This window comes from Coloeus monedula (assembly GCF_965178545.1).
Source record: "Coloeus monedula genome assembly, chromosome: 22".
In the NCBI taxonomy this organism is placed as follows: Eukaryota; Metazoa; Chordata; class Aves; order Passeriformes; family Corvidae; genus Coloeus; species Coloeus monedula.
This window is the reverse complement of record NC_138802.1, coordinates 4,178,932-4,205,610: the sequence shown is the minus strand read 5'-3', so window position 1 is coordinate 4,205,610 and position 26,679 is coordinate 4,178,932. Positions and strand designations below refer to the sequence as shown.

Here is a 26,679-nt window from a genome sequence, read left to right as displayed (position 1 = left end):
GCTCAGCACAACAGGAAGAAAGTAATGGGAGAAAGAGATAAATACACAACACAAAGAGAACTTGGGCAGGGGAAGCAAGATTCTGGAGGGGTTCTGTGAAAACTCCCAGAAGAGCTCAACTACCCAGAGGCAAGGGGACTTTCTCCTTCGTCACTTGATGTAGATTAGGGTGCCAGGAAGAAAGGGTCATTGTTCCATTCCCTGAAGATGTTGAGCAGGGAAGGGATGGCAGCTTAACAGTGCCCAGTCCCCTCCTGCCATCCCCAAGGCACCACAAAAACAATCAGCACACGTCAGGATCAAGCATCTGCTCCCACTGCTGCTGGAGATGACCATTTCTCTCGGTCACTTGTAAAAAGACCCACAAATCTATTTCTCTGCTCTTTTCCCAGCCCCCAGCTACCCATGACAACAGGGCGGCCTGTGCATACCATGGGTTTTAAGAATTGTCTATGATTATCATCAAGCACAGTACAGAAGGTAAACATGATTGTCAGGACTTTACACCCAGATTTGGACAGTCAGTGGAGGCAGGAATGACACCATTTGAAAGGTTCTGTGTCCGTGACCTGCACTTATGTGCCTGCACACACAGGTGCAGGAAGGTGATACATGGACATAGATAATCTGTGTTACCAGGACAAGCCACCTCCTGGCTTGGACACAAGTACAGTGAGACTTGTTCCCCTGAGCTACCACTCACTGATAACGTTGCTTTATCTTGGCATGTAACGTAAATAAAGGAGAGGACAAAACAGCAGCTACGAAAGGCTTCTAGCCTGACTTCTTTGTATGCAGAGTAGCACCAGACTCTCTCACTCCTGGGTACCTTCTGATACTAACTGCAAGAAATAGAGCTGAACAGTCAGGAATGGTCTCTGGGGGATGCCACTTTTGGTAATATGCACAAACTGTCTGAGCTGCGCTCCCCTGCTCAATATATACTTTGTATAAACCTCACGCCAATCAAGGCTCACAGGAAGCTTGAAGTAAACACCTAACAGTGATACACAGGCTACACTGATCTCAACAGTACACATGATAAATCTCTGACTGTGCTGTTTAAACAAAGCCTACAGGCTTAAAAACAGATTGTTCACTTCATGTGAATTATAGACAGGCGATGCCAGCTGTAATAGAGAAAAATGTCCTCAAAGTCAGAGCAGCAGGATGCACTGTGCAGCTATTTGAAATCTGTTAAACTTTCATTCTTCTCTTACACAGGGCATCAAGTCAGTGCCTCTCTGGAAATTACTCCTTTTCTGCTACCTCAGCAGCCAATAAAAACTTGTTAGAAAAGACTTCCAATTTATCTAAATGAATAACCAGCTAAGATAGACATATAGCCAGGGAGAAGTGTAGAGCCTAAAAAGACTGGGGGGAAAAAAATATATGTATTTTCAAAAATTGCAAGCATAATGCTAAATAATAAAACCAGAGTGAATGATAATAGAAAAAATATTACAAGAATTAAAAAGTTCACTAGCCATCTACCTAAGAGAGTGAAGAAATGAAGAGCTGTCAGGTGTTGAGGATGGGGTTGAGACAAGGTAATTGAGCTATAAATAGTGAAACTTTAGCTTTTAAAACTGCAAAATACTTGCTAACATTTCTGGCATCTAAAGAAGCAATGCCCAATCAATTTATTGTTCCAGCTAGGTCAGCTCACAGCAGCAGGGGCTGAGGGGGAATTCAGCTAATCCTAATATACCGGAATTCCATCAGAGCCTGAAACTTTGTCGGTCAGAGTCCTTGCCTCTGGAAAGGAAGGAGTTCAGACTGTCTTTGGACATCACCGGTAGCTCTTAAAGACACAACTGTTTGAGACACTGCTGAGCAGCCAAGTGCTTCCTTCCTGAAGGACATTCCTGGCAGATGCCAGATAAACTCAGGTCCAGGGCCCACAAGCAGAGAGCCTGGCCAGTTCATGACACAGGAGGGCAAACTCTGCTTCTCCCCCACCCTGCTGAGACATACAGCTCCTGCCAGCTTTCACATCAGAGCTTTTCCTCACTCCTGCAGGCCACAGACAGGGCTGGAACTGTCACAGAGAACTAACAAGACTGTAGAAAGGGTCTGGAAGCCAGGCAGGTTTGCCTTTCCATCGGAAAGTGTAGCTGGGGAAGTCAGCCAGCAGCATCCTGAGCCCATGTGCACCGGTGCCAGAGGGCAAACTGCAGCTCCAGCTGGGAGCCCAGCAGGCAGACCCCGGTCAGAGCCACACAGCAGCATGTGATGGGTATCCTGACAGGGACCACGCTGCTGTGGAGCAAACCTACGATGGAAAACACAGGCCCATTACTTCTGAGAATGGGATGATTAAGCATCACAGGTCCAATTTTTATTTCTCACCATCTGCCAACAATACAGCAGTACAGCAGGCAGCTCACCTCTGACATCCACACAAATGTGTCAGCTACAGCTGTGAGCCAGAACTTGGCAGGAGGATGAGTGCTATTGACAAAGCAGAAACATGGATAGGCAGAGCCTAGATCTCTGAACAGAAACATAGAACCATCCTGAACATTTTTCATTTCACAAGCCTATTCATTTACCCTCATTTTTTGGAATAGATAGATAATTTGACTCACATTTTAAAGAATGCTTAAAATGACCAACTAACCCTTAAAAAAAAATCAATAAACCTTCAGCAATGATATATCCAATGTTACTTTCAAGATGCCTGTATTTCAAGGAACTGCATCACTTACCTTACCAGAAGCACTTTCAGTTATGTACTCATCTAAGATTACTCCCTTCTTTTCTGATTTCAGTATGATGCTACTTTTGTTCTGTACTTTGTACTCCCTGCAGTGATTTTGCCTTTCTCCTGCAGGCTTCTTTAAGCACTATCGATCACTTCTCTCTGTTAAGTCCCTTAAAGCAGAAAAAGATGAACAAATTGTTGCTCTGCAATTAGTTAAGAACTTCCTTGCTCTATGAGACATGCTTATGAATTAAACCTATTAATTTTTTATGTAAAATTCAGAAAAAATTCTGTTTCCTCTAGAACAAAAATTTTCTAAAAAAGTCAGCACAGACAGAAGCTTTAAGGCCTGCTTGCCAAATCCCACCCATTTAGAAATCCATATATAATATTTCACACACAAAAAGTGCTTGCCCTTGTGGGATAGAGTTAGAAAAGAAGAGAACATATCCTGGAATGAGCAAGGTGTGACTGAACAAACCAAAAAACCACAAACCCCCTCAACAAAACTGCATAAATGGCCATTACATGGCCATTTTCACTGTACCCACAGCCCCATGGACACTGTACCCTGACCCATGTACAATCAAAAAAGATATTGAGTGTCCTGTTAAAAGTCTATTTTCTACACATTACCAAGAACAAAAGTAAACACACATTTGAAACAGTTCTTTGCAGCATATTTTTCAGTTTTATTTATAAAATCAGATGCTCCTTTGAAGTGTACAGTTAAAATCACAACTGCAAATTCAACCACAGCTGAATATTAGTTCAATAAAATACTCCTACCAACTGATGTAAAAATTCATTCAATCGTGATTCAAAACTTGATTCAGCTGGAAGATAAACTTATCAATACATTACTACTTCAGCAAGTATTTACCACACTGTAAAAATACATGAGGGTCCCTTCTGTTCATAGCAATGCCATGAAAATATCTGCACAACAACTCATCTCTTAAAAACATAATTCTACATTTATGAATACAACAACAACAAAAAAAAATTGCCAGCGAAATCCTCCAAGGGTTTCCAAACTGCTGACACCCCCACGGGGGGTAGTAACTGCATCAGTGCTGTTCCAGCATGTTTTCCCTCTGACCACCAAATAAATGACCTTCCAAGCAGCTCTGAACTGTCTGCAACATTTTGCCAGGCAAAACAAAAGCCACAGAAACAAAACAGCAGGTGCAAATCTGGCTGCAACACTTACTCCATTGGCCTTTCTGATCAGAACTGCATCTCACTGTGATCACTCCAGCACACTACAAGGACTGAAAGATTAGTACAAGCTGAAGTAAAAACTGCTAGTTCCTGAAAGCTTATGGAAATGAGATCAAAGGCTTGATAAGGCATTTCATTACAAGATGAAGTTGTGGTTCTAGCAGGGTAAAGAGTACCTTGGGAAAGTTTGGGGGGGTTTTTTTATCCTAAGGGGATAAAACCTGCTGATTTTGCAGCGAAGACCATTTGATTTTTGGGCAAATAACTGTCTCACCATCACACAGGGCACTGATTCATCTCTTCATTCCTCTTATATTATTCTCCCACATCAAAATTTTTTCCATAACCCAGGACTTGCACAGCCCCAGAAAAGGGATCCTCCACCTAAGATTTAGCCAGGATTACAAACTTGGAATTCAAACTCCTAGGCACATGAATTTTCATTATATATGGCCAGAGAGTCTATGGTATTCACAGCAATTCAAAAACTGTCTGGGCTTTCTGCTGCTCAGTGATTCTAGGGCACAAATTCACAGCACTAGGGGGTACAAGAACATCTCCAAACAAGAAACACAGGAAATATGATCAGGTTTCTACATAAAGAATTTTGGTCACTTGTAGCAAAGACAGTGCAGGATACAGCAAGTGAAGATTCCAAAATTTTACTCCTGAATTTGGAATGAACTGTGGGTATGCACCTTTGTGTTTCTGCCTCTTTTTATACAGCTGGGATAATAATAGTCATCTTTTTGACATGTTCACAGACCTATGGATGAAAAGCATTATTCAAGTGTTAGGTACATACTGCCATTTTCCTGAACTATGTCTCACTGTTTAACAAAAGAGATGACATGTCTGCCTGCTAAGACATTGCAAATCAGCTCATTTTCATACTTGGGAAATAAACAACCATTTTCAAACTCAGGAAATAAAAATAACGTACATGAAAGAGTTGGCTGCTATCTTAACTTTCCTTCTGGCTTAGGGTTCCAAACTATTTTGAAGGAGACAGCTGTCCTTACCTGAAATATTCAATTTAATCTATTTCACTAAGTCTCAAAATGCATTGAAGCCATCATTTTAATTTAAGCACAGCTAAGTAGAATGGTTTCTAGTGCATAAGTCTAATTTGACAGATAAGTTATTTAAGAAGCTTCCCAATCAAGAAAGAACCTATACACAAAGTATCTTATTACATGTTTTAGAGCAAATATTCTAGGCAGTGTGGTTATAAAGCAGAATAGTGTATTTGGAAAATGCTGTAAGAAGAACAGGAAGGTATAAGGTATTGCCCACATCTTCCTACTTGAATACATAACCTGCTACGTGTAAACACCTATTGAACTCTCTTAAGAGGTGTTTGAAGTTTGAACACAAGCAGTACTGAGGGTGTGTGGACCTCTGCTGATTTACAACACAAGAAAAAAAACAAGTTCAAGCTGAAAAAACTGAAAGACAAAGAAATGCAGCTTAAGAATAAATAGAAACCAATAGGTATAAAGAGAACAGGCAAAAACACTGAAAAAACCCCAAGCCCCTAAAAAGAATGCTGCCTGAGTCAAATTAGCCTTGAAAACTCAAAATTCTGTAAAAATAACTTTCCTTAAAATAAACTTTAACAAGAAAGATTGTCACTGGATTGACTTTTTCAGGCAAAGAAACCTTTAGATAAATATAGTTTTCCTTCAATGACCTGCAGATCACAGTATTTTTAATTCAACAACTTGAAGCTTACTAGTAACTGAAACTAGAGAAATGAAAATATTTCACACAGCAGCAAAAGGATTACACAGAACAAAAGGGTAAATAACATGCTACATTCTAAAACTCTTTGTTGAGAAAGCTAAGGTGATTAATAACCCCACAAGGAAAACCTGATTACATCCAGCTTTTGATAAACAGATGGGAAATCAGACAAAATTTGCCAGGTTTTAGCCAAGCATGTCCTGTTTGAAGAGCACTTTGAGACATTCATGAGAACAAGTCCTTTTACATACTGAAAATGGTTACCATGTTCTGAACCACAAACTCCTTTTTCATCCATGGATTTCAACAGCCAGAGACTCCATTACAATGAAAGAGGTTAAATCTTGTGCAGGAAGTCAACAGTACTAAGAAATAATGAATATGGGGTTTGATGTTCAAATTCGGCTCCACAACATGTGAGTTTTGAAAGCAGAAGAAATGAAATAAATTCTTTTTGGTTTTGGCATCACCACAACAAAAACAAATCAGAGAAACTGCTTAAATAATTTCCTATTTGTTATGTCTGGATTCAACTCCTCTAACCACTCAACAAAGAAAACATTATGATACAAACCGACCTTCCCAAGCACTACCAACATAAGATAAAAGATTGCGTGTAACTACTTTAATTGGTATCTACTTGCCTTGATAGAGGAAATTTTCCATGGGTCTGTTTTTAAAAAGCAGAGCATGTGGATTGATACTTTCAGGTTGGCTGGGTTTTTTTAAACTGCTGTATGTAATTTCATCTCTGATGTAGTCACAAACCAGTTATCCTCACTTCATTTATATATGTCTTGATAAACACAGCTTTAAAATCAAGAGCTGTAAAATAACTTGACTCCAAAACACATCTCACAAAAAACATAGGGAAAAGATTTGCTTCTTCAGTTTACTTCTTTTCAATGGGCACAAGCTGGCAAAAGGCATTTGATGCAGAATAATCTGGCCAGTTTCAGCTGCTCTTTAAAAAGCCTATTGGATTCTCAAAACCAGCTACAGCAATTTCAGAGCCTCTCAATATTTGGATCTTTAGTTTAGACCTTTAAATATTGAACAAAATGCAGAGTACTCTACTGTAGCTTGGCTTCAATACTTCCACCTTACTTGGAGAGTAAACATGCTCTGATCAGTAGGTTCATCACCATAGGTTCTTAAACACTGCATCTTTTCAGACTTACTTGCCAACTTCAAAAGAACAAACACCCAAACCAAAAAAAATCTTTGTATTTTGCTCATCATTGAGCAGTTAAAAGTTACAAACATAACCCATTCTGTGTCAAGTCTGTGAGGTCAGAAAGTGAAACAGTCTCCCACTGAAAGATTGTCTTCAGAGTCATGCCAGGAGTGGAGGGGCAATGAAGGAAGATTGAGTTTCATGTGTGACTGCTCATGTTGGTAAGAGATGGCCATGTAGAGTCACTGCTGGTATGGAGCAAAGCCAGAGGGAAAGAGGATGGGAATTACACCAAGCAGTTGCACTGACACAGGTGCTGATGTCCTCAGCGCTGCACGACTGGGGGTGGCTCTCCCTTGTTTTCCACACTGTCATCAGCCACTGCAGCCTCACAACTCGCTTCCCTGCTGTCACACGTAACACAGCCCTTTGAAAAGGAGCAAGTAAGAGTCATTTCAATTCTTCTTATGAGTGTATTTCAAAAGGTCAAATCCTATGGAATGACACATTACAATCTCTTGAAACTTCTCACCAATGGGGTGAGATCTCTCTGAGAGCAGAGATTATACAGGTATCTTGCAGATACTTGCACCTGCAATTTACTTAGCCTCAGAGATTAATTAATTTAGTTAGTGGAACATACAGTTCTACCTTTGAGATAAAAGAGCATGTGACCTTCTTGAATTTGAAGACCTTATCATTCAGCTTTATAAGCAAGCTCCTTATTGATGATTTGGACTGCAGCCTGAACAGCAACAACACTGACCAACATAAAACAGCTCAAATGCCTGAGTGTATTGATAGACCACATTTTTCTTGTTCTTGAGAAATGGTACAATACTGAAATAAAGTTTCCAAACAGAAGTTCTGTATTTCTTGCTACTGTCAGAAGCCTAGTTGTATTTGCAAATTCACAATCTGCACTGGAAACATGACTTTCTGCTTGCGTATCAATACATTTCCTAACATTTGAGATTATAAACATTCAACAGAATTTTCTACAAGATCACTGGACATAATTTTGCTATCTGAATCAAACACAGTGTTCCTAACCACAACAGGACACATGATTTTGATCAATGAGGTATTAGGAAAACAAAGACTAATTTTCTGGTCTTGTTCCATAGCCAAGGACATATACGTCTTAGTTCTTCTTCTCTAAGAATAAATACCACATCTCAGAACGCCACATTTGACAACCCTAGCCCAGCATGCAGTGCTAAAACAGACACGAGATTTTTCTGCTGCACAAGTACATGAACACAGCCTTAACATTTTCTGTTCAATTCAACACTGAAGCTCTAGTTCTTTGTGGGACTGGATCTGTCTTGCCGTTCTCCACAGCACCTGGGAGCACTTAAACTGATTAGGACATTCTCTGATACACATTAATACAAATCAGAAGCAGTTTAGCAGAGTACCCAAGAGCTATACCAGCTAAAATAATCAAGATTAAATGAATGAATACACCTACCAAAACCTGGCTATTTTTGTGTTTCTTACAATACACCTGACCCTCCTCTGTGACTGAGCATTTTTCAGCTTCCTGAACACACTTGCTCTAATTTTTACTGATATCCCAGCATTATATACTACTCAATTATAGCAAAAATTTTAAAAGAAAAAGAGCAAAAGACTTAATACCAACAGCAAAAACAACTCTAGACACCTTACATGAGATCGTTACACTATTCCCATTCATCCAACACTGTGACTGAAAGAACTTTGCTACTGGTGGTTCCTGTACAGAATTTGCATGTATTGGGGAAAAAAAAAAAAAATACAATGGCAAGACCTGTATGTTGGCATTTCTCATCTGGCTAGCATACTCAAGCTCATTTCCTGCTTATACTGACATCCATAACCCAGCACTGGTTGGAAATGCCTGGGCTGGCCAAGGCAGGGATGATCTCCAGAGTCCTTTCCCACTGCTCACCTGTGTGCTGATTTGCAGGGGGACAGTCTGGGTTCGGATCCAAGTGTGCACCTCTGCAAGCTCCTTCTTCTGCCCGTCTGTAAACCAAGGCTGCTGCTTTTGCATGACTGCCAGCTTCTCCAGATCCTGCTTTAGAACCTCCTCTTTGATTCTGTAGGGAAGAGACACCTGTGAGCACAGCTTTACTACATGAAGCAAGACAGGCACTGACGTTGTGAGAGTCTCTTCACCACAATCTATGGCTAAAGCCCAGACAGCATCGGGTGTTGAAAGGGGACTGTACTTTGTACCTTATTTGCTTTGTAAGGCTGCTTTCAACACTGGGCTAACAGTCTGGGGTTTGTTTGCTGTTGGCTTTGTTGGGAGCTTTTGGTTGTTTGGGGGGGGTGGGGGGGTGTTTGTTTTGCTTTATGGCCTTATATGGTGCTTTTTTTAATATGGAATCCAATTACAAATTATACGTAAGCTAATTGCAAGCAACTTGCAAATAACCTGTACTTTAACCCCCTTATGCATTCAAAGTGCAGAACAATAACCGATTCCATTAATACTTCAGCAAAAAAGGTTACATGTTACCTTATTTTAACTGGTGGGGGGAACGGGAAAAAAACAGACAAAAGTAAGTACATAACCAAGCCTAAACTGCACAAAAATAATGCAATATTCATTGGTATGTGTGCTGTTTTGACAGTCTCACTTTAATCCTATCGTTCCATGCACAATTCCAAACTACATGTCAGAAATTGTTGATGTTTTCCAACCTGTTTGGCATTTGGTAATTCATTTGAACTCGTTCAGGTGTGTGATCCATCATCACCCAGGCTGACTCATGTTTCGATTTATAAGCTGTCCCTTTTTTTTCTGCTTCCTGATTCTTCTCGTCTTTGGAAGTTTCAGAAGAACAATTACTGGCAAAATACTTGCTGCTTTTCCCACTACCTGCTGAGAATGACCATGGAAGGAAAAAAAAAAAAAGAAGCAGATGCCTGGAAAATCCCAATAATTCAGCACAAAAAGTACAACACCACCAGTGTATTCTTGCAAGTTACTTCTGTAATACAAACACAGGTATTCCCAGATTATTGCTCTAGCAATTACTACCTATTGAGAATTCGAAGATAAAGTGCATTCTCTTAAGTTATTCAAGATCTCCAAAGCTCTATTCGCTTTTCTCAAAATTAATTGGCTAAACTTCTGTTTCTGAGAAGTCCTGCTCTATGCAGATTTACCTCCAGTCAAGTAAGATCTAAACCATTATCTAATGCAGAGAAAAGTGATAATGAGAAAAATGAAAGAGTGCCTTCCAGGTTAAATCATTAGCTTCTTAGACATGTATTTCCAACTACAGTTGGAAAAAGACTGAAAAAAACTTGGCTTCAAACACTGAAAGCTGGTGAAAAGTAAAAGATCTTCTTACATGGAATTCCCATCCCCAATAGAGTATCTTGCTATTTATTATATGTTAGCAAGCCATCTGCACCAAATACCTAAATCTTGGACTTCCCTACCTGTGCCATGACCAGAAATCTCGTTGAAGCTAGAGCCTAAAGAACCAGACAAAGCTGATCCAGTGCCTGATGCTGCTGAACCTGAAACCAACTGTGAGTCGTCGTACAACAAGCGGTCAGGAAATTCAAGAGCAGCACTGTTACCACTATCTTCTGGATCATTATCCTGGAGACAAAAAGCAGATCCAAAACAGCCACAGAAGTTACATTTAAGTATGCAAAAGGAAATTCATGCAGCTATTGAATTTGTCACACGTTGACCAAGTTCTCATATCAATTCAACAGGTTTGGAGTTTCTAGCTCTGAAAATGAGTGGTGGTTTAGAACTCAGGACAACACTCTGCATGGGTGAAAATCAACAAGCATCTGAACTCTAGTTTACTGGTTTCTGCTGTAGATCCTTCCCCACTTTGTCAGGGTATTGTACTGTTGCATAAAGTTAACATTTTCTGCTGACAAGAGAGAAGGAGTCAGTTCCCTTCACATCCTGTTAGATGGCATGAAGCAGCCATACGCATCAAGCAAAGGTGCACTACAGGGAAAATGAGAGAGTCTTCCCCTGATTCACTATGTGAAGCAATGGCTTCAGCAGCTCCAGGAACACCAGCTCCCCTTTCAGGACCCTACCCTGCAGTTTCAGCTGATCCAGCCTTTCCAGCCCAATCTGGATTCAGGAGGCAACATTTTTTTCCTTGCCTGCAGAGCTCAGATTCCTGCCTCTGAGTTTACCGCGGAAGTTGGAGAGGCCTTTTCTATGCCCATGTATGGAAACCGACCCACACGGATCCCTGTTCTTCTTTCATTAGCTGCATCCCTGGGAGACAGAGGGAGTAATTAGAAGAGTATCTTCCCTTTGTTTTGGTTCTCCACAGAGACTGTGGGACTGGGTGAAAAAGGATGCAAATTGTGCAGCACTAACCAAGTTCCACATGCATAAAAGCCCCAAACCCCAAATTCTAGCTGACAGTTCCATTGAAGAGGCTGCTGCCAAAATGCTGAGCAGAAGCAGCTTGCGGCAGCCTAGACCAGAAGATCTCACATTTCTGTCATTTACTAAGTGCCAACACTACAGTGGTACAAGTTCCCATAAGCACAAGTATAAACTGCTTTCTCCACCTCCTGTGCTATTTGTGATCTGCAGCCTACATAGCACAGCCAACAGAAAAAGCAGCTAACAAAATCTGTGTCCCTGACACACAGATCATCACCAATGGTTCTGGTGACAGAACACTGAAAATCAGTTTCTTCTCTACATGAAAAATCTTTTTTACTTACGCATTTATCTTCTGCATGTGGCTTAACATCAGCACTAACAGAAAGCTCCATAGGTTTTGGCAGCTCTTCTTGAAGCAAATTCAGCTGAAGTGGGGAGCTGCTCCGTGAGCTGCTCAGCAGTAGGGCCTGGTCACACTGGCCCTCTTGCTGGTCCTCCACGGATGAGTGAGGAGAGGCTGGAAAGGGCTGATCCACAGAGTGTGGTGCTACTGGTGATGGAGCACAAGGAGCGGGGGCTGGGGGTAGTGTGGTGCATGGGTATGAAGAGGGGGGATAAACACACTGAGGGCTAGGAATAAAGACATGTTGAGGCATCTGAGCATACATGGGGAAACCCTGAAAAAATACAGCCATAAATGTGCCTACGTTTGGGGGATAAAAGACTGGGTATGACTGTGTTCCACAGCATAGTTGTGATGAAGACATGGACTGAGGTTGTAATGAGCGAAGGGCAAGCTGATCTCCTCCAGAAGAGGCTGGAAAAGTAGACACTGGATCCGAATAGACAGGAAATCCCACAGGAGGATGGACACTACGACTGGAGGAGCTCAGATAGGACACTTCCGAGGGAGAGAACAACTGTTTCTGATTTGTTCTCTTCTCACATGGAAGACTATTTCTATTTTTACTAGAAGAGTGGCTATCTGAGCATTGTCTCTGAGGTTTCTGGCGCTTGAATTTTCCATGTTTTCCTTTTTTACAGCTAGCTGGGCTCATCTGCTTTGAAGGGGAATCGCCTAAGGAGGAAGAAAAATAAACATACTCACTGAAATGATAGGCCTAGGGAAAAAAAAAAAGAGGGGAGAAAAAAAGAGAAAAACACCTAGATAAATGACTGTGGCTTATTCAGAGAGCTGACTTTCTTCTGGATAATTCTTCCAAATGCCAGTGATGGATTTGCTGACATATCTACAATATTTTCCTTCATGTCATCAATTTTCTTATAGATCACTTTGGCTTATCCCAATCAGATCTTTTACATTCTTTCAAGGGGAGGCAACAACTACCTGGGATTTGCAGGGTTTATTAGAGTAACTATCTGCTTTGTGAAAAGTATAAGATAACAAGATCCAAGATGGAGCAGGCCTTCTGAGTGGGCAATGCTGCTGTCAAATCTTGGCAATCCAAAGGAAGCATTCTGTTTGCAGCCACAATAAGACAACTCATTAAATTATACAAAGGAGAACCAAACTCCATGGCTAGGTTGGTCTTTGTAAGCCATCTAACAAGTCTTTATTTCTCAAAGCTGCTTCCTACCTTGGCCACAGGAATGTCTGTTGTTACTTCTGCTTCCTTGTTGAAGGTAAGTCCTAAACGGAGAGAGCAAGACCCTCTGTCGGAACTTGTCAACATAGTTCTGCTCCTCCTTTTGAGTGTGGGCTGACAATGTCTCTTTTGTCAGCCCAACTGGCTTTAAGTCCTCAGGCAGCACTGCAAGACTCTGAGCATTCACAGGAGGCAGCTCAATTTGTTCACTTCCAACGGCAGCATCCTCCATCGTAGTCACTTCTTTGAAGAGGGAAGAAAATAAAATCACTCTCTTCTCTGCCCTTCTGGTGTCAACTCCCACAACACCCAGAGTGTTAGAGAAAACAACCTTGTCTGAGCTACTGACCAGAGGCATGGGGAGAAAACACCCTTTACACTCAAATACAGTTACACTAAAATCAGCTGAGCAAATTACTGTGCATGGTCTGGAAAACTTCAAATTCCCTTTGAAGTTAGAGGCACTTTTCTTCATATTTTCTTAGTGCAATAGCAGCTACATACTCATTTTTTTGCTTCTTTCTGCATTAAAATGAAGTCACATTGGCTCAATAGTAATTTTTATTTGAATCCTCAATGGCTAAAAGCACATTGTTGTGTCTGAGGTATATGCAATGAAGTTCAAGGGGAAAGGAAACAGTGCAGTCTGTTAAAACTATTTTACTAAAATACTCTCAAAACTTCCAGGCTCAAATTTTTCTTCACAGTGCCCTGAGAAGTACCTTAGCATTTCAGAATTCTCATTCATTGAGGATGTATCTTAAAAGGACAAAACTTCCTCACCATGTACTTCAGGCTGGAAACATTGTGTAAATTTAAATATCAGTCAGTGTTTTGTGAGTGTGAACAGTACCTGATTCAGGGTGTGGGACATGCACTATAGTGCTGCTGTAGCTGCACTGGCTGGTGACAGACATGACACTTGGAGCCTTGTTGGACAGGGTCAGGTCTGCCAGAGGAGCTCCCACCATGCCTGCAGTTGTCTGGTCTTTCAGCGTCTCTTCCAGACCAGCAGATATTGGCGTGTGGGACTCAACTGCTGACAGCATAGCAGTATCTATTGGCAAATGACAAAGTTTCTACATGGAATTCCACTCCAAGCACTATGCTCCCGATTCACCAAGTCTCACTGGTTCAGAAATAACCAGCAACTATGCAGACTATTAAGTAAGACAGTCTTATATACTAAAAAAACATTTACATGCCAGTGCAATGTCAGCACATACTAAATGTGGCATAAAATGAGTGAGCAACAGAAGGTTCATTTAACAACAATAAACAAAAGTTCTTTTGATGCATTCTACATTCAAAGACTTAACATTTTAGCTTATGTTTAACTGGGAGATCTAGGCAAGTTAAGCAAATATTTACTAAAATACTGTTAGCAACACAACAGTTTAAAAGTGGACAAACCTTGGAACACACAACAGAGACATATTAAAAAAAACCCACATCAGTTTGTGGTTCTAATATGATTGTCAGTACACTTTGTGTTACCTTCCAATGCCCTGATTTCCTGCTGACTTTGCTGGACTTGTTTGTCATCTTCTGAAGATGACGATGATGTATTTGCAGAAGACTTACATTTCCTTTTCAATGCTGGAATACTGCAGCTCTCTAGATATCTGAAATGAAAGCATATCACAGGAAGCTCTCTCTACTTTGGGGTTTTTTTTCTCCATTTGGAGATACAAACATTTGAACAATCCAAACTGGAGATCCAGAGGTTGTTAACTAGTATTTTAAATTCACTTCAGGAAGTTCTGGATACGTATCTGCTTTCCAAGGAGTATTTTAAATAAAATCTATCACTCTTTGAGGGGAAAGGAAAAAAAAAAAAAGAAAAAAGACTACATTATCCACTGGGTTAAAAAATACTGACATTTTATAAATTATATCAACTTTCTGTTTTATATGGCTGTTCTCTGAGTGTGTCATGAGAAGACACTGATATATTACAACCATCAAAATTAAATTCCTATTGCACCAACGACAAATGCCAACAAATAGTTGCAAACAGAATCTTAGGACCTAAACTTTTCAGTACTGTGTAATTCAGATTAGGCAAGCCATCCCAATGCTCAGAGAGGCAGAAAACATTACAAACAATCCCAAATTTATCTCACAACTCAAATCCCAGACAGTTTAAGGCCAATGCAAACTGCTTGGATATTTACTTTCCACCAATTAATCTTAAACTTGTATCACTAGAATTGTTTCATAGTTTATTACCTGATGATACTATCAACACAATTAATCTGCTGATAGGAAGGAAGATGTGGAGTCTTCTTTGGATCATCATAAAATGTGTTGCCTGGTTCTTCTGTGCTATCACCTCTCAGTGTCTGAAGAAAACAGGAAGCAGTGTGCCTCTTCCCTGGAACAGAGGAAACCTTTAAAGATTCCTCTCAAGGGCATCTAAACACTACCCTCACACAGATATATACACACACAGATAAATATACACTGGAATCCATATAATGATACAAGGACATATGGCTTATGACAGCATAGCTCTCATTATGAAGTTATTCTGCATTTTCGTCTCAATTTATATGTTTTGAGGCAAGAGAAGGAGAAGGGAAAAGTATGCCTGAAAAAAACACAACCCCCACCACCACCTTAAACATCCATTCAAAAATGCAAGCAAACACAAAACAGTATATAAACCCCCCTGCATTTAAATTGTAAATAAAGCTGCAATTAATGTTAATCTTTTTTCAATTTATACATCACAGAATCCAACCTATTATTTAACAGTAATTCACAGCTTTGTATACCATGGATATGCTGGCCAGAGTCCTATCAATATGGACAGTAGAGTCCTCTAAGACAAGATCAGCAGTTAATAGAGTATCACAGTGCAAAATGTTTTAATACAGATTCCTATGATATTTGAGGGAGCATCCAGGTTTCTCCATATATTTGTGCTATGTACAAACTGTAAATGATGTGCACTAGTATAATATTAAGCATTCAGTAACTAAGCCCCTATTTCAGTGGGAAGTGGGGCCATATTGTCCAGCCTATGATCATTTCTAAGAGTTCACAAAGTAATTAAGGGGAGCTCCCACACTATGTGCTACAAGACATGTGCATTTTCACTAGAAAATGTTAAAATATGAAAAAGGACAAGTCTGTTAACCCAGGAAGAGACAGATATGTTCCTCCCTATTTCAAGGAGGAGTTAAAAAGTTATTGCATCTACTGAGGTCATTTTTACGGGTGAGTTGGGGGGGCGGGACTTGTTTGTTTGGGTTTTAAACAAAACAAACCTCTTCCCACGTCTAGAGCCATGCTAAAAAATGCTATCTAAAGTTCTTCAGCATAACACCAGGTAGTCAAACTCATGGCTACAGATCTACAGGAGTTCATGTTACCTTAAGGATCATAACTACATTAACTTACCTCCCAGCACTTCTGAGCTCACAGCCTGTTCATTTGCATTCTGTGGCTTGCTCCTTGATGCAATGTACAGCTGCTGCCCCAGGTTCTTTATTCGGTTGACATCTGCACAAACTTGTTGCAATGTCATCTTGAGACACGCAAAAAATGTGAAGTCAGAATAAAATGAGTACAAAGAGGCCATAGGAGCTGACTTGGGTTCTTGTATTCTCCAATTGCAAGGGAGTAGACTATCAGCCTAAGCCCAGTATCTATCGGTATTTGTAAACTTAATTAATCCAATTATCATGGTTAATCTAAGTAAATTAACTATGATAAAGCTCAAACAGCCTCAGCATTTGAATATTTTAATACCCATGCCAAGCCTTGAGAGTGGGAATAAGCTGATGACCTACCCAGGAGCCTCACAAAGAAATTAGGTAATTGCAATGCTTGTTTTATGACAGCACTGCTTCCACTCTCTTCTACAGCAGTCAGCAAAATTAAGGGCAAAAACCAAAAGACAGCACTCTGTAACTGACCAGTTTGGATTGAATATGGCTTTATTCTTCCCACTTCAGTAGAACTCATGATGAGAAGTACATAGGTATGCAGTAAACACTTTCATTTTTACAGGTGTATTTTCACTACCCTGCAGGCAGTGACACATTTACAGACTTACTGGTTCCTGTATTTCTTCTGCACAGTTCCCATTGGAGTCACTTGAAGATGCTATGCTGATATAGTGCTCATAAGAGCCACTGCTTCCAAGGCTCCCATAACCACTGGAAACGTTGCTGTGAACTGGCTGTATGAAAGGCAAAAAAAAAATCTAAAAAATCATCCTCTGAGAGAGCAAAATGCAGGAAACAACATACTTTGCAACACAGAACTTCAAGTAAACAAAGAAAATCAAGTGAAAAGTCAGTATTTGTCTGGGCTCTACCACTTGCTTACGAAGAGTTCTCTACCATGCTTCAAACTGTTTCAAGATGCTGATTTATCTTGCAACATAAAGACTGGGCAAAAATAAACAGATTTTTTTTTTTTGCAATGAGGCAGGCCTGTGTCCATGTAGAACTTTCCTTTCAGACCTTTTAAAAGAACATTCTCAAAACAGCCTCCCAATCAAACTCAAGTTTTTTAGTCTCTCCTTCGGAAGGCCAGCCTGTATTCTGAAATTCTTTTGTCTTCTTTACCTGCAGAAGCAGTTTGTAAATTTGTCCTTGTAATTCTCTTATCTCTTTCTCCACAGTGCTCATTTCTTTACTTCTTGGGGCAAAGACATCTTCATTCAGAGGGCTTCTGGAGAGAGCCAACAATATTTCAGTATTCATTGTCATTTGATGAAGAAAAGATAGCTATAAACAGTTAGAACAGATTCTTAATTTATTATTATTATTTTATTTTGACTGTTCTGCTGAGTCAACACAAATGTCATCTGTCCCAGCAGTTGCTCTGCTGGGGTAGTGGGGCAGTGCTATGAGAGCAGGGAAGCTCCAGGGAAGTCAATACACCAGCACAGACACCAGTTAAGGCTGACAAGCATCTACCCCTCTGTCTCCTTCACTCAGAAGACAAACTCATACCCCATAAAATCTTGTATAAAAGATCATTTTGAAAAGCCAGAAGGCCATCCCCAAAACCAATTTCCTATAAGAGAAACGAGGTAAGAAGGCAGTCAGTCATATTTTCAAATTTCTAGGAAAACTAAGGAGAAACATCTGAAAAATTAACTTGTACATTCAATACTAATTATATTTTAAAAAGACATTACCTTGGTAAATATTTAAATACTGTATCAAGTAAATATGCCAAAAGAAAACGTGCCAGAAGGTCAGTTAATTGGATTTTCCTGGTGAGCCAACCATGAATGAATTATAGGTAATTGTTTTTTAAAGTGATCTAATTTTATGCTGCTTTTTCGCTTTTACTCATCTAAAACTGGTACTTTGATTTAGACATGTCCATTGTCACGGTATTTGGACATCAACTATATGCAAAATCCTGCTAAAATAAAAAGTTGGCTTTACCTTTTACTTCAAAGTAATTCATTTATTTTCACACTTAATAAACAAGCCTAATGCTGTTCTGAAGGAATGGGCTGAAGACAGATGCTAGGCAGCTGTCACATCTGCAAGAGCAACATTACATCTCTAGTTCGGTACTTAGACTGTTTTGTTTTGCAGAGTAATCAATGAAAAGCACTTTATTTGATCAATTCTACAACCAACTTACGTCCGGACTTTGTGTCGGCCAATGATGAACACAACTTTCCTGCTCCAAGGATTCACAAAACTGGACCAGCTGGTGTCCAATATGACATAATCCCCATTTTGAGTACAAAATCTAATAGGTAAATGTTCAAAAGGGGGTTGGCCAGCAAATTTCAGTACTGAAAGAAAAACACAATGAAGAAACAAGGTTTAGCTTACATTATGACACAGTAGTGCAAGTACAAACACTAATGACTGGGGTTCCTAGAACTTTGGGATTGAATTTGCTTCAATCTCAAACTGACTTCATTAATTAATTAGTTAATTTTTGTTTAGACCACAGATCAGTCACATGTCAAGCAATATGATAAGGAAGGAATCAAAACCAACAGAAATTCCTCTAAAAGCAGCTCTTACTTTTCCGGTGAATAGTGATCATCAAAGGACGATCTTCTGGGTGCAAATACATCAGCATGGATGTTCCAATCAAATCCTGAGGTAAGTAACCCAACAAAGGCACTGCTCTGAAACCCAAACACATTATCACAGGTTATAATATAGTTTTGACTACTTACATCCTTAACCCTCTGCTAGTCATTGAAGTGCCCATGCACGATGTACAGTGAAATGAACTAAGGCTACAGAACACTTCCCAATCCATCTCATAATCCTGCACTGTAATACTGACACAAATGCCCACGACAAACATTTCTGTGCCTGGAGATTTAACAGATATTCACATTTGCAGGCAGTTTTGTGCTTGTCTACATGCAAAGGGAAAAAAAAAGGGATCTTGAAGACAACAGATCATAGGCAAAATGTCAGCAGTTATGCCCATTTTCCACTGTTGGTGCTACCACAGCTCCCCATTGCCTTGGGTAAGGAAAACTGACTGCAGTTCTGTTTAACATGTGTTTTAAACCAACAAAGGAGACGGCATCTGTGGAGTGAGAGACATTTTCCATGAGTGGACTAACAAAACTGTTTTGTTTAATTAAATATTGCAAATTGCACAGTTCAGCTACTTTACTTGGGTCTCCAGCTGTATCACACCAAGGGATTTTTTCTACCTCTCCATACATACCTCACAGGTCTTAAGAACTCAAATCTCTCACCTGTCATCTATGTCCAGAAAAACACATCCAGGGGTGTGAGTGGTGGTGAATATTCTTTTATCCATAGGAATTCGAGGAGCTAATAGAAACAAAATATGCACTAAGACAGAAAACTTGGGCATTACTTTAGCTCATGGTATTTCCTGGCTCCTGAACTTTATAATTGTTCAATGCTTTCTGATCGATAACTCATAGAAATATTATAGATTTTTAGCTACTACAGGCTTCTCTCAACAATAAAAATAATGAGTAGAGGTCAAATGCTCTGGGGCCTGGCAAAGGCAGCACAGACGTTCTGGATTCACATGCATGCACACACAAGCTGCAACTTACGCAGGTGAGACTACCCAAGCACAGGTTCTGAACAGAGGAAGACGACTTTCATACACTGCCTTTTTCTATTAGCTTGGGCTTTTTTCCATTGGAGCCTCCTGACTTGCCTTCATATCCAGAGTGGATTTTTTCAGCCAAAGCTAGGCAGCAGGACTCTGCATCCACACGGCCAGAAGTACACACGTGGACCAAGTACGGGGTGATTCGGAAGGGGTAACAACGCGCTTCTTGGTCTTGATCTTTGCCACCCCTAGGGAAATGCAAAAGGGATTAACACACTGGTTTCAAGACTCACATACTATGTGCCAGGGCCAAGAGCCCTGCCCAGAGAAGTTATGCTGAGCACACAAACCCAAATAATCAGGTCCTATGCACACTCCCTTGAGATCCAAGGTCAACACACTCAGCAACACTGACCTCCCTCCTGTCAGAGTCAAGTAGGTGTTTTGTCTCCAACACTTACATTCAGAGGCTGTCTAGAGATACTCTTACTCTAATGGTTAAAGACTACATTCTAATTCTCAGTCCAAGCATATTCACAAGAACCACTCATTTGGTTTTGTGTTCTCCTTCAACATAAACAGTTCTTTTTCTGTTTGTTGTTTACTCTGTACCATTTTAGGGGAAAAAAAAAAATCTGTCTCCCTCAAGTTTACTTTCACAGACCTACATAAGTAAGACTCCTCCAGCCTTGGTTCACTGTTGCTGTTTTTTGATTGTCCTCCATAATTTGTCTTCCTAAAACATGTGTGAACAGTAGCAGCACAAAACATTCTTTATGAGATCTTAACCAAGGCTTTGCAATAGCTGCAATAACAATTGGCACTTTCTATTGCAAGTGCTTTTTCACCTGTTATAATTTCAGTATCTCACCCAGCTCTTACAGAAAGAATTGAGAGAAATTTTGGGATATTATCACCTACCCTAAAAGTTACTTTCTTACTCCACACTTAGTTTTGTAAAATGTTTCTAGAGGGAAGCAAATGTCATAAAAATTACTTCTGACACTTCTGCCTTTGGGAAAACAAAAGATAGAAATGGAAATTGGATATAGCTGAAGTCTAACTCACAAAAAAACGTTTTCTTACTTAAGCCTAGTGTGTGTGCTTGTGAAAAAATATTTTTAGTCATAAAGCCAACATAATCAAAAGATCAGTTACATAAGGGAAGTAGAGACTGATGTTGTATAAAAACATGGAGAAAAACTGTTGTAAAATGTTTATATATCCAACAAACAGTTCCCCCAACCTAACACTGCTATCTGTCCTGCTATATTTATTTCAGGTACCCTTTCACAATTTGAGAGACAAAGGTGATTTAAGAGCTCAGGTATTTGAAACACAAATTATTAATCAATGATGAACTGGAAGACAGAGTAAGTGTCATATCTGCTCAGAAGTAAACAGTTCTTACTGAAATCAAGAGATCACCCGAGCCTGGAACAGAACTGCACTGAAGACTGAAGGCCAATCTCAATTTTTTTTCCTCTTTTAGCTCTATGATTAGCTGGGTACTAAGCAACAAACAGCATCCATAGCAGCAGCAAGTCAGGCCTCACAAGTCTCAGGAGTCAGGCTTCACACTGGGACTCAGGTGACCTGAGCTTCTCTTAAGGCTTCTGTCGCAAACTCTCAAGCAATCTTAATCTCAAGCAAAACACTCTTTGCCTCCACTTTCAAACAGTAAAAGGGGGAGCAGCAATTTTTCACAAGATTATTCTCCTGCATGACAGTACTAAAGGAAACTGATAGGTCCTAGAGAAAAATCTATCAACAGTTTTCCTTCTGTCCCCATGCAAGTTTGTGCATCACTCTGGGAAAGATGTCCAAAATATCCTACTGGATGCCAATATTAAACACAGTAAGCCCATTTCGTGACAGAGCTTCCTGAGCTCACACTGGTCAGCTGTAACAATAGAACAGTTTCTGCCTAGTACTGTACCCCCTGTCAGCCTTTACAGAAACAAAACTGTAATAATGCACTTACCTGATCCTGCAGAAAAAGGACTTCACCTGTGCATATTCATATGGAGAAGCTAATAAGATGAACACATTGAAAGTATCAGTTAATATCTTTAAAAAGTCACACCTATTAGAACTATGTTAAACTATGCATTCTCTAGACTTTCTGAGCAAGACTGAACCTACTCTGACAACCTACTCTTTTATTAGCTACTCAATTGTCTGTTCAACAGTCTGCTCCCACCTCAAGTGTTACCTCTCCTCTCTAGTGCACTCACTCTTAGAGAAGTGGCTGACCTGGACTAAATTCAGAGGAAATCCATATGATTTAAAAAAAAAAACAAAACCAAAACAAAAAAAAAAAAAAACAAAAACAACCAAACCAACCAAAAAAACTTTCTCCAGTGCATCGCTGTGCAAAGGAAAGGTGGTATTTCCTTTATGATCCAAGTTCCAAAAACCATACACGGACAAGAAAACCACAACTCCACTGGGGTGCAGCACATCACTGGCATCCAAGTTGTGGAATCCCTGGCATTCAAAACCTCCAGATGTCTCACATCCTTTGACACCAAGGACTTCGGACTTCTCAGAACTGACGCCACAACAGCCCAGTGTCAAGGCAGGCAAAAGACACGGCCTTGGCCTGCAAGCTATGTTTGAACTGCTCACAAATAACACAGGACTCAAAAGTCTCAGTTCAGACACATCCAGCACTAAATAGAAAATAGCTTAAAACTTGGGTTTGGTGAGCTATGGTAACAGCAGGCAGCAAGCGGACCATAAAGACAAAGCACCTAAACAACCATAAGGTGTAGACTAAACAACTTTAAAATCACAGTCAGACTTATTTTCTTTTCAAAAAGCAGCAGTATTTGGAATGAGTAAGAGGGTACACAAAACAATGAAGTATCTGCCTTTTATTTACCCCAAGTAAGAGTTAAGTCTTTACAACACTAGCTAGTACTGGTCCCACAGCCACTCCAGTTTTCAAAGTGGAAAGGAACAATTGATGCTGATGCATATTGCTAGCATAAGCATTTAAAACTAACTACTACTCTGTCCTCATTCTGCAAAAACAGAAGGACACACAGAGCATTTAAGAGCATTGTCCAGTCCCACCTGTTTGACTTTCCATGTTCCAAAGGGGCAAGTGAGACTGATCGGTGTGTGTGTAGAACACACTCACATCCTGCGGGACAAGCAACTCCACAAACCGGGAAGAGTCCAACACTTTCTTCTTACAGTTCAGAATAGATGCTGCCTGCTCAGAAATATGCACTATGCGTCCAGACAGCAAGGAAAATACAGCCACAAACGTGTCCTGGAAAACAAACATGAAAGGCAATTGTTGCTTCAAACATAGTAGTGATAATGTATGGATAAAAAGCTAAACAACCCCAAAACAAACCAACCAACCCCAAACCACTACACCCCTCAGGGTGAGGTTCAAAAATGAGTTTGGTAGTGTGTGATCTACTACACTCTCCAGTGCTACAGCAGTGTACTCAAGATTTACAAATGCTAGTAAGACTGCATTAGTCTTTTCAAAACAAATTAATGCTTGCCTTTGCTCAGAATGAATGGTTATCACTCCACACACTCCTCCACAAATTTCAGAGGATTCATCACAATTCCACACATAAAAAATCTGAGAGCTTTCCAATTTTTTATTTTTTCAAGCATTTGCAATATTTTTGATATAGCAACTAGCAGTACTGAATTCAAGAAACACTTTTCTTTAAAGCAGTGCCAGAAAGCATGACATATATTGTAAAACCAGAAAAAAATATTAAATGCAGATTACAAATAGAAACCAAAAGTCCCTCACAACTATGGATCTGATTGGTTTCAAAAACTTTCTGCTGCCTCAAGTGATTACTCTGCTGTAAATGAATTCTCAAAGAGCTATTTGCTGCTTCTGGCCAAAAAAAGAAAAAGAAAAAAAAAGAAAAAAAGAAGAAAGATTAGTATTTCTTCACTCACTATCATTGGGTACTCTAACACAGCACAGATAAGAAGTAGTTTTGATTTATCTTTAAATACTTGAAGGTCTGTCTGGCTAAAATTTAAAGGCTTTTCAATTTTACACATTCTATTTCCACAAAACAATGCTAGGAGACTAAATTTAGTGAAATTGAGTTAACTCCTTGATTGTTCCTGAATTCTTACGGTGTTTTTTGGAGTGTGTTCAGATGCAACTGCCACCAACTCTTCTATGCTGTATGTCACCACATCTGTCTGAAACACTCTTCGGTCATTCAGAGCCTGGAAAAAGTCATTGTTTGCTAATTGAAAAAAAAAAAAAAAAACAAAACAGAAAAAGCAAAACAAACATAAAGAAGTCAGTAAGGAGACTACTTTGAAAGTATTTCTTACAGCCCTTGTACTTTTGTCATCTTTTTGGTGAAGTCCAAGGTGAGATGAGGAAGGTCTGTGTAGTGACAAAGGGAAAAGAAATACTGATTATACTACTGGAGTAACCTCATTTTGTTACAGAAAACAAGCATGAGGAAGTAGTACAATTTTAGCTACTTAGTTCTGTTGAAAAACACAAACTATCCAATAATTTTTCAGAGTGGGATGGGACTACTGTTTTCTCAATATACATAGAAAGTTACTATTAGGCACCTCTTAGCTATGGGACTCTGAAGAAAAGAGAAGCAGTAGGGAGGTATCTCAATACAAAAGATACTATGACTGTTTACCAAAAAAAAATGGCAACAAAACCACAATGCTTCAGGAAGTCAACTCTTTTCAGGATAACTGGAATGCATTATTTTAATGCTACCTGTTGCCAGACACATCTACTGAAACCATGCTGCTGTTCTTCCAAATTTTCTCTACACATACCTTGGACCTGCTGGACACACTGCAAGGCATAGTTGAGAGCACTGATGGTACTGGGCTTGTTGGAACTCCTTTTCTCTTCAGGCAAACACCTTTTCATTTCTTGGATCATCATCATCATATCTCTGTGGGATTGACTCCAATTCAGCTGCTCACTGTAGAACACAGGTTAAACTTTACCAGAGAATTCTGGTATAGGAGATTTTTTTCCTATCACCCAATTAAAATTATTCCCTAAATTAACATTTTATGGGAATGGCTGCAGAGTCACGCAGTATCCAGAAATGTCCTAATGCTCATTCATTAAATTTTCTCTTGTATCTTTCTCACATCTTTGCAATTGAAGCTTTTCTCCTCTACCTTCCTCCTTCCCAACTCCAGTGTCATGGATGGCAAAATCACATCAAAACCACTCCGCTTCCTAAGATGCTTAGCAACTAAAAATAAGCTGATGTTTACTCTAGATTTTCTAAATATCACTGGTATTAAAATCATTAATAAATGCTGATTCTTGATCTAAGTTTTTCTAGCCTTGAAGGCTGCCCCTGGTTATGAGTATCTCAGGGAACCATGATGTCCTCAGAATACACCTGACACAAAGATTTCATTCCTCATAACTTCAGAGTCTTCATCATACTTTTCAGCTGTTGACTTCAACAGCTGAAGAACTGTTAACAGACAAAATCTCCCTCTCCTTACGTTTACTTATTTCACTGACTAAAAAAATAAGCTGTCAATATCCTCAAACCACAGATTTTAATCCTGCAGATGACATACGAACACCATTTTTCATACTAACTTTTGTCCATTTGACACTGTTACTAGTATTGTACTCTTACTATATAAACCATTACATAAGTAAGTATTGCGTGGTAAGTGTACATGCCTGTCCAACGCTGCGTACATTATAAATTTTATAATTAAAAAATAAATTACTGTATTTCTGACCTTTGACGAAAAAGGTTGTTTCAGTAATTTCTGTTTTGGTACCGCTAAATAGTTTTTAGCTGTAGTACACATACAAGCTACCCAAGGGTCGCTGACGTGTGCGGCTCAGCCGATCTCAGAATGAGGCACAGCTTATCGGAGCCGCGAGCAGCTCCACGCTCGCCTCACCTGCACACGCCGCGGCCCGTGACCCCCCGGGATCCCGCAGTGACAGGGCCCGAGCAGCGCTCCGGGTCCCCGCTCCCCGCCCGGCCGCCCCCACGAGCACTCCCCCGCGCGCTGCCCAAGTACCTGTTGGTTTTGCCGGCGCCCGAGCCGCCGCTGGACTCGGGGCTGTGCAGCTCGGTCTCGCCCGGCCCGGAGCGCCCCGTCCCGCCGGGGCCGCTTCCCGCGCACGCCGCGCACCGAGCGCCCGCAGCCCCCCCGGCCGCCGCCGCCTCCCGCCCGGCCCCAGCCCAGGCAGCCGCGGCCCGACCCGCGCCGTGCTCCGCGCGGCCGCCTCGGCGCTCGCCCGCGTCCATCCCGGATCCGCTGAACGCCACAGCGCGGGGGGCATCGGCTGCCACGGCCCCTCGGCACGGCCGGACCCTCCGCCTGCGGTAGGGGCGCCGGTGCTGCAGGGAGAGCACGCGCCGCCTCACGGGACGGTGGGAGGAGCGGTGCGCCCCCCTCTCCGCCGAGCCGAGTGGCCACCGGGGCCGGTTCTGCGCTCCCGCGCCGCTCCCCTCAGCTCGTGGCTGCCAGCGCGGATGCCTCGCAAAGGGTCTTGGCGGCCTTCGCTTTGCCTTCCCGCCCCTCCGAGCCCCGTCGAGGCCGCGCCTCTCCCGCCGACCCCGGGCTGTCCCCGCTCCGGGCCGGGAGCGCCCTGAGGGGCCGCGCCCCCGCCCCGCGCCGTTACGTAACGCGGCGCACGCGGCGGCCCCGCTCCCACACACCCGCGCCACGTGCGCCGCGCCCCGCGGACAGAGGAGGAGGCGGGGGCGGGGTCAGAGCCGCTTTATTGGAGGAGAGCGCGCGCGGGGGGCGGGACCGG

At 41.1% G+C, this 26,679-nt stretch overlaps 1 protein-coding gene across 5 annotated transcripts; it reads right to left on the bottom strand.

The window, feature by feature from the left end:
- Positions 1-3,375: 3,375 nt before the first annotated feature.
- On the bottom strand, positions 3,376-26,293 carry PER3 (period circadian regulator 3). Of its 5 annotated transcripts, none has more exons than XM_082295838.1 (21): positions 25,938-26,293; positions 24,702-24,853; positions 24,021-24,136; positions 22,971-23,172; positions 21,874-21,922; positions 19,995-20,137; positions 19,555-19,633; positions 18,857-18,963; positions 18,462-18,618; positions 17,423-17,528; positions 16,906-17,031; positions 16,248-16,374; positions 15,072-15,216; positions 14,337-14,464; positions 13,693-13,896; positions 12,831-13,082; positions 11,574-12,310; positions 10,299-10,464; positions 9,552-9,732; positions 8,791-8,941; positions 3,376-7,281 (listed from the first exon to the last, which is right to left on the bottom strand). In XM_082295838.1, the coding sequence occupies exons 1-21, from the start codon at positions 26,165-26,167 to the stop codon at positions 7,180-7,182; spliced, it is 3,660 nt and encodes a 1,219-aa protein (XP_082151964.1). In that variant the 5' UTR covers positions 26,168-26,293; the 3' UTR covers positions 3,376-7,179. The 5 variants fall into 5 exon arrangements, 4 of the variants coding, with proteins under 4 accessions (XP_082151964.1, XP_082151965.1, XP_082151966.1 ...); XM_082295839.1 differs by having other exon boundaries at positions 9,552-9,729; XM_082295840.1 differs by lacking the exon at positions 13,693-13,896.
- Positions 26,294-26,679: the final 386 nt, after the last annotated feature.

Bases quoted from the DNA above. Each gene is read 5' to 3' on its own strand.
- PER3 (XM_082295838.1), bottom strand. From the start codon at position 26,167: ATGGACGCGGGCGAGCGCCGAGGCGGCCGCGCGGAGCACGGCGCGGGT. The intron at 21,923-22,970 runs GTGGGACTGGAC...TCATCTTATTAG, and splicing joins GAACATGGAAAGTCAAACAG to CTTCTCCATATGAATATGCA. The intron at 17,529-18,461 runs GTAAGTTGGTTG...GGCTCTCTCCAG, and splicing joins GGCCGACACAAAGTCCGGAC to AAGCCCTCTGAATGAAGATG.